At 33.1% G+C, this 12,311-nt stretch overlaps 1 protein-coding gene across 1 annotated transcript; it reads right to left on the minus strand.

The window, feature by feature from the left end:
* Window positions 1-435: 435 nt before the first annotated feature.
* On the minus strand, window positions 436-12,083 carry LOC115209429 (cyclin-Q). Its single transcript, XM_029777844.2, has 6 exons — window positions 11,921-12,083; window positions 8,530-8,627; window positions 5,738-5,823; window positions 4,753-4,885; window positions 1,265-1,492; window positions 436-986 (listed from the first exon to the last, which is right to left on the minus strand). The coding sequence occupies exons 1-6, from the start codon at window positions 11,982-11,984 to the stop codon at window positions 903-905; spliced, it is 693 nt and encodes a 230-aa protein (XP_029633704.1). The 5' UTR covers window positions 11,985-12,083; the 3' UTR covers window positions 436-902.
* Between the last annotated feature and the right edge of the window lie 228 nt (window positions 12,084-12,311).

The following is a 12,311-nucleotide window of genomic DNA, read 5'->3' on the forward strand; positions in this document are numbered from 1 at the left end:
AAATCGAAGAGCTTGGTTGGGAAAAAATTCCTCCTTGCTCCTTCAGACTACCATTTGTTTCGTAGTTTACAGAGTCATTTAGGGGACATAACTTTTGCAAGCCAGGAGGAGGTCGAAACGGACATTTCAGAGGTCTTCGCTTTGAAACCAAAAGAGTTTTACATTGATGGGATTAAAAAGCTTGTAAATCTATGGAAGTCATAGATAATCAGGGAAAGTACACTGATGATTAAATTTCAATTAAATATAACATTTGATCACTTGTTTTCTTTATTCAAAATTCGGACAGAACTTATGGGATGACCTGATATTTATATATATATTTTGAAACCCTAACTTCACTGAAATAAGAGTCATGGCATGAAATATTGGAAGTAAGACACACTGAATTAATTTCAAGTTTAAACATTGGTGATAAATTGTAAGTAAACTAAATCTAATTAAATATTTTATGTCAGAGTTAATGTTTAATGTTGAATGGAATGACAAAATATAATTTATTTTTTGAAATGAAATGTTTTAGTTTTTATCCTTTTGGGACTTCAAATATATGCAGATACCTCAATATGAGATAGATTTTTTTTTTACAAGTGATGAGTAGTGTAATATTAACATTAGCAACGTCACTGCTGAAGCCTGAGTCTTTGAATTGATATATGCAATATACTTGGCAATAATACTGCTGGATATTCACTTCAGTTCTGTTTAGGCAATGACGTCTTGTAGGGTGAGAAAAAATTGGTTTCTTCCTGTTAAATTATGCTGAAGACACTGCATGTCACTTCTGCTATTTGCATGCATGCATACATACATACACAAGCATATGTATGTACATACATACATACTCAATATGAGAAGTTTCATAAAGTGCGACCATACATGCCAGCTGATGTAGAAATGTTTTAACCAGTTTCTAGTTCATATGTCTGGATTATATCTATGATGACATCTCGTATAATGTCTAGTGTCAAGTCTGAAGAAAACACCTGTAAATAGAATTTTACAAACATTTATATGCTTCTTAATTAATTAACCAAAGCAAATCAATCATTAATACAAAAGGAGTTAGGTATTTTGGTGATGAGGATTACTAGGATTGGAATATTTAAACTGTGGACATATAATTTTGTTTGCATTGATAATACTCTTCATAAAACACCACCAACAATATATTACCATATTTCTAATTGTTAAAAGATCTCAAAGTTTATGCATACATATGAAATCAATATTGCTAAAGAAAAACAATGAAATCCATACTTACCCTCCACCACTTAGTGTGAGCTACTCTGTTAAGATGTACTTCCAGACCATAGCACATCATAGATAAATAAATAATAGATACAGCAATATGCTGTGGTTTGAACTTGAGACTAGTTTTGCCATGGTAACTGTCACGAAGGACTGACCAGCATGTTCTTGTGAGTGGGACCTGATCCCAAACATGAGGCTGAAACCAATCTTTTAGAGTCTTCAGGTAATGCAGAAGATACTATAAAAATAAAGGAAAATGAAAGCAGCTATTAAAATTGTTTACATTTTGGTAATTTCAAACTTGACTCAAAAATATCCAGCAATTAAATAGTTACATTTATTTGTTTGATAGTATAATTCCTGTGAATAAAAGGCATGAATCCATACAATTATATTCCTACAAATATAAATTTGAAGCAATATAGGTTTATAAAAAAATCAGGAAAATAGAAGTAAATTTAGGTAGATATAGATTACCCTGTAGTAATACTATACACCAGTGAAAGAGGATCCCTGAATATTCTACCATCTTTAAAAAAAGGACATATGTTAATTATTCATTTTTGCTTATATCATGCGTTTTGTGAACAACAGCATTGTCAGTAAAAGGTTTTAATAGTTCAGCATATTTCTGATGGTGAGAATGATAAAAAGTCTATGTCCAACTGGGGTGGAATACATGATGCTAATTTAATGCGTAGTATTCAGTAAATGGCTATTAATATGATGTTAGAAAAGCACAATTTCTACTGCTTCTGTGTAAAGCTATTAAACCTCTGCACCTAGAATTCAGCACCAGAATGTAAACATAGTGTCATAAAGACAGATCTCATTTTATCAGGTTGAGTAAAAAGTAATCAACATTTTCAACCAGGAAGAATTTGTACCAGATTTTTGCAGAGTTTTGAATTTTTTAAAACATTCTTTTGCAATTGTCTGATAATACAGATATAGACTTACCCAAATTGATATTGATACTTTTTTCACTGTTGTTACAATCATCTGAAATGGAACTGTCAAAGCGTGATGTTTGAGCAATTTTGCTATTCAACTTCAAAAGAGGATGTAAAGCAGCTGAAACTGCTCATAATATCAATGAAATGTTTGGTGAGGAAATGACCAGTGAGTGGTCAGCTCGAAAACAGTTTAAACGATTTTGCAGTGGAGACCTGAGCCTTGAAGATTGTGAGTGCTGTGGACACTCATCTGTCATCAGTGACAGTCAATTAAAGACAGTCTGTGAGAAAAATCCATGTAAAACCACTCAAGAACTGGCAAAAGAACTTCAGGTTAGCCAGAAAACTACCTGCAACCATTTGCATGCAATCAGAAAATCAAAAAAGCTCGACAAATGGGTACCACATGATTTGAATGAAAATCAAAAAATGCACAGATATGAAATTTGGTTGTCGGTTCTTCTCTGTAACCAGACATCCATTTCTTGACTGTATTGTATCTTGTGATGAAAAGTGGATTTTGTACAATAATAAAAAAACGTTCTTCACAGTGGTTGGATCGAAATGAAGCCCCAAAAGCCTTCCCTAAAGTAGAGTCCTTCAAAAAGAAGGTTATGGTGACTATTTGGTGGTGTACAGCTGGACTCATCCACTATAACTTCTTAAAAATCTGGAAAAACTATTTCTGCAGAAACATGTTGCCATGAAATTGCCAAAATGAATGAAAAACTGCTACTCTTCAATCCCAGACTGGTCAACAGAAGAGGGCCAGTCATTCTTCATGATAATGCTCGACCACATGTTTCACTAATGAGGCTCCAGAAGTTGAGGGAACTTGGCTATGAAGTTCTTTCCCACCCAACTTATTCCCCAGACCTTTCTCCTACTGACTACCACTTTTTCAAGCACCTTGATGGTTTCCTATCAGAGAAGGAGTTAATAAATCAAACCAATGCTGAAAGTGTGTTCAAAGAGTTCATCAGCTCCAGAACTCCAGATTTTTATGTTACCGGAATAAACAAACTTGTAACTCATTGGCAAAAATGTGTTGATTGAATGTTACTTAGATTAATAAAATTTCCGCATTATTGAAATATATTGTCATGAATTTCATGTTTCAAACGTTGCTTACTTTTTACTCAGCCTGATATCTTTGTTCAGTGTCATTACAGAGTGAGCAGTGTGTGTGTGTGTGTGTGTGTGCATGCACATGTTTACTTCTGGTAATTGAGATGATATTTAGAGACATTTTATGAGTGAATTTTATGGTAGTTAGAATGTTGGACTCAAGATCATAAGGTCACATGTTTGATTCACGTGCTAGGTGGCATGCTCTGCTCCAGGTGACTCAGCTGAAAATGAGTATCAGCTTTGGCCATAGGTTGATTCTCTAATGAACAGGTTCAGAGAGGAAGACTTATACTTTCAGTCACTTAACCACTTTGGAAAAGGAAATAAAATATGCATGTAGGGTTGAGATACATTTCTGTTCAAACTTTTGGTAAAAGAAATATAATGAATGAATGTAAATATCTATATATCTCATCATCATCATTGTTTAGCGTCTGCTTTCCATGTCAGCATGGGTAAGACTATATAGATACACACACACACACACATATACATGGTAATATCAAATAATGAGAATGTGTGCTCAACACTGCATTGGTGGATAAATATTCTTTATTTGTAGGTAACCAGGTTATCACTGGTTTGATGGGAAGAGAGAGATCTCTTAGCAATTATCAAGTCTGATGCATGGAGAGTTGGTGTATTACTGACATTATTTTACATCTATTTTCCATGCTGGAAATGTTTGGACAGGTCCTCACAGTCTGAATTAAGTTCTTATCTGGAATTATTGCCTTCCTAGATGTGTTGGATGTTCTTCCTAATACCAATCACTTAACAGTGTGTACTGGGTGCATTTTATAGTGGCATTAACACAAGAAAGGTTGTCATGCTACTAGCAAGACTAAAGGTTTGGTATACTTATTCACAAATAAATATTTTCTTTTGTCAACATATATAAACGTATTGTTGATAATTTACTTTATTAATGCCTATTACATATTCTGAGTATCTACTCAGAACATATGCCTGACATGCAGAAATATATGACAGGTTTTCTGCAATTCTGTCATGCAAATGAAACTGAAGCTGTGGCAGAAGACACTTTCCTCAAGTAAGTGGGATTGAACCTAGAATCACATAGTTGTGAAGTGAAATTCTTAACCGTGCAACTATGCTTGTGCCCTACAAATAAGTGTAGTCAATTCTTTTGTAGTTCTAGTATCTATTCTCCATAATTTGGTGGAGTAAAGCTTATAAAGAGATAAAAGAAAATGCTTGCAATGAATTTGAACCTGCAACTGCCCAATAACTGAAACCCTAATGTTTTACACATTCAATCTTTTGTATATCATTTCACTGAAGAAATTCTAATGTGTAAATGAGCTAAAAGATAATTTTGAATTTTTAAAAAGTTTCTGTCAACAATCATTTGAAAGGACAAGGAAATGAAACTAGACATGTCACTTACTTTATGAGGATGATCAAAGGCTACTTTGAAACGCAATACTCTTAAAATATAAAGTTCACATTTGGCAATTGCATCTCGCAGACCCCAGAATGTCTCCCCAACATCAAGAGGTGATTTGCTTTTGTGAAGTGTCCTGGAATTAAAAATGATTTTTAATGAAAGAAAAAGTTGATGTAATAAATGAGAAAAAAAACCTCTCCCCAAATCAGGAAGTTTAGAATTCTAATTTGGGTATAGAAAATGTTTTAATCTATAGTTTAAACAACAAATAACAATAGGTATATGGCAAGATGTATCTTTAGGGCTGTTGATTAAAACTAATTTGAACAAAATCTTTAAACACAGTATTCTATTGATGGCAGCTGCATGATGATGATGATGTTGTTGTTGCTTTCCTGTAAAAGTGTAAGTGGTTAAGAGACATTGTACTTCCAGTGTAGGAATGTCAAACTACCATGACATGTTATTCATATTTTTTTAATTCTGGGGCTCACACGGTCACTTACCCCATTTCTGGGATGTATAAGTGACCAAAATCACAACAGTTGCCCCTGATTACACTGACTCCAGTACTTGATTGGTACTTTATTTTATCAAGCCTGAAGGGATGAAAGACAAAGTTGACCTTGGTGAGATTTGAACTCAGAACATAAAGAGCCAGAGGAAATATCACCAAACATTTTGTCCAACATGCTAATGATTCTGTTAGTTTGTCACCTTATGTTAATCACAAAAGTATTTTAAACATTTGTCAGATACAAAGGGCATAAGTAAGGTAACATGTTAAACATGGTGTAGTAATGGCAATGTCAGACACACTGTATGATTAAATGAAACAGGGTAGAACCAGGAGCTGTGACACAACATAACAGCAGCATTGATACAGTGTGTCACTCAAGAAACAGAACCAAAATTGTATTAATTTGATCAGTTCTAACCTCTCTCAACTTTTTTTTACCAAAATAATCTTATAAATAAGTCTCACCTGTAGCAGACATTGACAACATCTCTGATTTTCCGATGCTCTTCTTCAATTTTCCCAGCTAGATATAATGATGTAGCAGATATCAACTAAAGAAAGAAAAAAAAAACCCCTTACTTCATATTTGTAAGTGAGATATTAAAAGTATTAAAAACATTCTCAATGTCAGATTACATGCAGTACATGAGGACATATTGTGAGGGCATTTTATCTTCTTTGAGTGGTAATATCTTATATTTAGAGTAACATTCTCGACAAAGTCACACATAAGTGCAGGTGTGGGTGTGTGGTAAGTAGCTTGTTTACCAACCACATGGTTCCGGGTTCAGTCCCACTGCGTGGCACCTTGGGCAAGTGTCTTCTACTATAGCCTCGGGCTGACCAAAGCCTTGTGAGTGGATTTGGTAGACGGAAACTGAAAGAAGCCCATCATATATATGTATATGTATATATATATATATATGCGTGTGTGTGTTTGTCCCCCTAGCATTGCTTGACAAACGATGCTGGTGTGTTTATGTCCCTGTTACTTAGCGGTTCGGCAAAAGAGACCGATAGAATAAGTACTGGGCTTACAAAAGAATAAGTCCCAGGGTCGAGTTGCTCGATTAAAGGCGGTGCTCCAGCATGGCCGCAGTCAAATGACTGAAACAAGTAAAAGAGTAAAAGAGAGAGAGTAAAGAGTATACATTTTGAAACAAAATTAAAATGGCATTATAATAATTTATTTAGAATAGCTAGTGAATTATAAAGTAGAATTTTTAAAGAAATTTTTCTTTTCTGCTGGAGATTTAGTGTTAGTTCAATGCTTCTATTTGAATTAAGGCAGTATTCTACGAGGTAGTTGGTGAGTCACATTACCTCATAAGCTCTTGCCGTGATGTACTTAAAGGAGGAATAACTGAATCAAGCACTTCAAATACTATCAAGTGTGCTGTTATAATCTTGTGCTATAATTTAGTTAGGCGGGCTGGGCCGTTTCAAAGTTTTTTGTAGCACTGACAGTATTATAGACAAAATGCAGAATGGGCGAAAAGAAGCAACGAGCCCATATTTTGGCTAGTAATCCAACACTATCAACTCAGCTATTTGTAGCTTTTTCAAAGTATTCACATCTAAACAAAAGTGCATGAAAATTTTGTAACTTTGAATATACCATGCAATGCCCAATGATTGCTGATTTCATGCTCTCTGACTTGGACATTTAGATGAAAAAAAAAAAACATTTTACAGTGGAAATATATAAAATTAACAGACTAAATTGATTAAAAGCCACAACTTTTCTTTTCTACTCTAGGCACAAGGCCCAAAATTTTTAGGGAGGAGGCTAGTCGATTATATAGACCCCAGTACGCAACTGGTACTTAATTTATCAACTCCGAAAGGATGAAAGGCAAAGTTGACCCTGGAGGCATTTGAACTCAGAACGTAAAGACTGATGAAATACCGCTTGGCATTTCGCCTGGCATGCTAATGATTCTACCAGCTCGCCGCCCTTTTAACCATCATTAATGATGATCAATATTGTTCATTCCATTATGATATTGAATCTAGTTGGACAGGAAAAGGAACACTATTCTTCCTCTTGCAATGCCTCCTTTCCAAGTTTTCCTCAGTTCAACAGACTACATGTATAACAAAATGGAGTTTGCAGTTCTGAACATCTCTTCAAGTGGAGCCTTAGACGACCATGTTAATGTGTCCTTAGCAAAAGACAAAAAAAAAAAAACAAAAATACAGGTGTAAGCAGTTTATGGGTAACTGACAAATGTAAGCAGGAAACACTTTGTGGTTGCTCATCCTGCTGTAAATACCAGTAAAATTTCCCTTCAAAACACACTTCACTATATCAGGAAAAGAAGAGCACAATAAGGTCAGTCAAAATGGGAATGCCTTTGAATGTAGAAACTGACTTGAGACTAAACAACATCAACAATGTAGGGATTGAGTTCTTAATCCTTTCATTAATATATCTTTTATGAAATACAGTCACCATCATCATTTTAATGTTCATTTTTCATACTTGTATGAATTTATTTGGATGGAGTTTACTGAGGCAGACACTTGATGGCTAGAAGCCCTTTCTGTTGTGAGCCTTCACCTATTTCGAAGCAACGTAGTATTTCCTCATAGCCAGACATGTTCTCACAGAATATTGGAAATGAATGGCACTGCTTGTGTGACAGTGATGCTTATTTACAACTATTATATGATATCAAGACAAAGAGACACAAACACATTTATCCACCTATCTCTCCCTCATCATCGTTCATCATCGTTTAGCGTCCGCTTTCCCTATATATATATATATATATATATATATATATATACACACACACAATGGGCTCCTTTCAGTTTTCGTCTACTAAATCCACTCACAAGACTTTGGTTGAACTGAGTGAAAAATGTGTTTATGTACAATGTTGCAGCCAATATCAGTACTGATTGGTAGAACAACAATATGCCCATATACTGTGTTACATAAGATTTGTACAGATGTTTTTTCATTTATTTTATTTTTTTACCAGACTGGCATTATATTATTACATTAATATACTAAAGTCATAATAATGTAATTAAATATTTTGGAAGAATGTAACAGGTTCAATCCAAGTTTAATGTTAGATGTTTTAATTAATTAGCAAGCAGTGAACAAATGGGTGACGTTATTGACAATTCTTAAGAATTAGTCAGTCAGATAGGCAAAACTTATAACGAAAGGTTATTGACATAAGTAAAAAAAAACTGATTTTTCCCACCTCCAAGAGAAATTTTATGAAATTGCAACAACTTACATAGATGTCGAAATCATTTAAAGAATTCTCTCTGAAAAATTTATGGTAGATCACAGATGCAGTTGCTAGAGAAACTGAACTCAATTTTAATCTGTAACCTGTCAAAAAAAATGTACACACACATATATATATTTAATGTAGGATAAAATTTTTTCGAAAAAATTTTTATCAATGGCCAGCATATTAAAAAATACCCTTAAAGGTCAAATTTATAAACAACTTATAAATAAGGGCAAACGAAAACATTTCTAATGCCAAATATGCCAAAATTAGACACATTGTCCATAACCATTATAATTTTTTTTCACAATATGCACGCTACTCAAAAAAGGTCAACAGAAATTTCTAAAAAATTCCATTATTACCATATCGGACCGATTTCAGGGTTAGTTCGTAAGAACCCTCCCTTCGTCAGTGATAAATGTGGCAAAGAAATAAATAAGATATTTACTCATACCCATGGAAGAAGCAAACACTAAGTCATGAGCACAATTAAGTACCCCAAATACATCCAAAATAGAAATTCTCCAGCCCATCCGAAATTGGTCTGATATGGTAATAATGGAATTTTTTAGAAATTTCTGTTGACCTTTTTTGAGTAGCGTGCATATTGTGCACATATATGTATATATATAAACAATAAAGGTTTACATATTACTTTCAGAATATAATATGTTTTGTATTTGTAATATAAAGCAATACCACTTTTTTTGATGACTACTTGAGACTGATATGAGGTAGAAAAAGGTTTTTAACAATATGAGTTTAGCACATCAATGTTTAGAACACAAAAATAACTAGAATTCAAATCTAATACTGGTGTGTGTGAGCAAAAAAAGCCGTTAATACAAGTCTTAGATAAGACTAATTCATGTAGTCACTCTTGAAAAAAGAAAAAAGTGTATTGAAGGTTGTGAATCAAGTTTTCAACATGTAACCTGCTGTTTCAAAATATCAAAACTTACATCTCATAACTTACAAAGCTTATCTTTAGCAATGGAAGAGTAAAAATCTTCCATTGCCTTTCAATCAACAAGAAGAAATGAAAATAAGTACTATTAATATCACTAAATGACTTTCGCTGGTTATAAAATTTCTTACAAAAATCAGTTTTGTATTCAGATACAAAAAAACCCCAAAATTTTTGATTTAGATAATTATAAATAGGTTCAGTCTTACTATGCAACACCTTGGGCAAGTGTCTTCAAGCATACTCTGGAACTGATCAGTATTTCAAGAGTAAAATTGGTAGAAGCTAGTCGTGTATGTGTGTGTGTATGCCAGCATGTGTGTGATTGTGTTTCTCCAATTTATGACTGGTTTTGGTTAGTTTATAAAGAAGAAATTAGAAATTGATGTCTGATTGTACAAATAGGTAATGTAAGGGGAATGAGGACTTAGATTTGGCATGGATGCTTGAAATTCTATGAGTAAGTATAACTGGGATTATCACAAAACAGTAAATAATAGGTTACAGCAATCCCTCAACTATTGCAGGTGTGTTACGTTCCAAAAACCCCCACGACAGGTGAAAATCTGCAAAGTAAGAACAGTACTGATCTGTATATTTTTTATTATTTTATAATTTGTATATATTTATTTTATTATAAATGCAAAACAACACAGAAGAATTGACATAAGCTTAAATAATAAACTGTGATAGATGAACAGTGATATGGTGAAGGATTACTGTATCTTATTTTCAGGTTTAATCTTTTTGTTACCATATTTCTATTGAAATACACTATCTTTGTTTCAATTAATTTTGAAAATAATGAAGTATTTAAAAAAAATATCTTTGTCCTTATTAAGTTGGTGTTTGAAACCTAAATTAACTTGAAATTTTGAGGAAGTCTTTAATTTTGATCACTTTAAAATAGAAGTTTGTTTCATAGAACCAAAGGTAGTCTTGGATGGATTGGTATTGAATGGGTTAAAGGAAAGGAGACAGCAATTCTCCTTGACTGAGAAGAGAGACAAATTAGTTAATATGATAACATGAACATAGTGTGATATCTTATACACTCAGTACTTAACCTTCCACTTGTTAAACATAGGAGGATTTTAAAAAAGATTAGTAGAACCAGAGACAGAAACTGAACCAAAATGGTTACATAAAGTGATAAAAATTAACTTGTGCTAAGAGCATAAGTCATTTTCATAAGAAGGAAATAGCAATTAAAGAAAATATATATAACAAGCAACGGTTGCTGTACTAGTATAAAAAGAGATTGAGAAGAAACAGTGTCTGTGAGCAGGTAGTTGTAGTATGCTGCATGATGCCATATACGAGTAAATGTAAATGGGTTTTACTCAAACTTTACAGATCTGCTGTTTAGAAGTATGGTGTAATGGTGAATAACATGATAATTCTTCGTTCAATGTTTAAACTGTATTATGTATTTAAGAGCAAGCTTATTTTATTATTTTTTTCTGTGCCATTCCCTACTCTTTCCAACTTTACCAGATCAGTTTTGAGAACATAATTTCTGTCTAATTGTTGCAACATGCAGCTTATATGACTTTTATAAGACCCCCTCCTTCGATTTGCCTTAGGTTAAGGCTTCTTCAGTGGTAATGCAAAGATAATACATGTACCATGACATCTTTATTCCAGACAGTACTACGGACTTTTATCAGTTTAGTTTTGTATTTTTGCTGGATTGTTTCAATTGGATTTACAAAAGCAAACTTCGACAAGACAAGTCAATGGGCCGTTCGATCTAATGGAAATACTAGACAAAGCTCCATCAAACCACATCCTAATCTTAGAAAATAATACATTAAATAATGTAGCCCGGAATACATTACGCGATGGTCATGGCTGGAAAGCTGTTGATCATACACGTCTGTTCGAGTAGGGCTGAACATCTAAGACAACTAAAAACAAAATTTAATAAACAGAAAAAGCGGTCAGTGGTAATAAAGTTTCTCTGGCATAAGAAAGGCTATTCAGTATTGCTTCTATGTAAATAGATACAAAGAGTGGCTAATATATATTTTAGCGTCGTAAAATCTTCAGGGCTAATTTTCAAGAATTTTTCGGCCAGAACCTCAACATGTTTTCGATGACTTTCTGCTTCTCCAAACAACCCTTGCGTCCCTTTTAATATCAAATTATTCTTGTATTTTAACTCAATGAGTTTATATATTTTTAAGTTAAAGTGCGAATTAACACCATTCAAGATTTTCCCAAAAGCATTGGCAACATAAGAAAAACAATACTTCTTTACCCATGTCGTCAAATCAGCTGGACGTTTTACAACGTGTCTGCTTAGAAGTATTTCTTTTTTTGTTACTGATGCTTTTTTTTTTCTTAGAGTATTTTTTAAAGAGAAAAAGTACTCAGCCAAACGGTTGTAAATCAAAATAATTTTGAGAATGAAATTACCTGCTTGGTGAATATATTTTACTGCGCTGAAATGGATTCGAGAATCTGTTTCACTTTCCGCCATTTTTGTCGTTATTTTGAATAAATGTGTTATCTATAGTTTAGTAGAAAATCTAATGTATATCATTAGCTATAAATGATTTTTAGAAATGTAATAAAAATAGGAAATCAATAAATATTTAAATACAGTAAAGTATTATATTATTTTGATTTGTCAAAACTTTACTTCTTAATTGTGCTCGTAACCTTCGGCAATTAAGAAATTATCTTTCTTTAAATTTAGATTTTTCTTTAAATTAAGTTTACATATGTTACTTATTTTCATATAAGTAAGATGTGGTTTATTTTGATGCTGCAGTAATTTAATAAAACAGAGTAGTTTTAGAATATT

This window comes from Octopus sinensis, linkage group LG3 (assembly GCF_006345805.1).
Source record: "Octopus sinensis linkage group LG3, ASM634580v1, whole genome shotgun sequence".
NCBI classification, from domain to species: domain Eukaryota; kingdom Metazoa; phylum Mollusca; class Cephalopoda; order Octopoda; family Octopodidae; genus Octopus; species Octopus sinensis.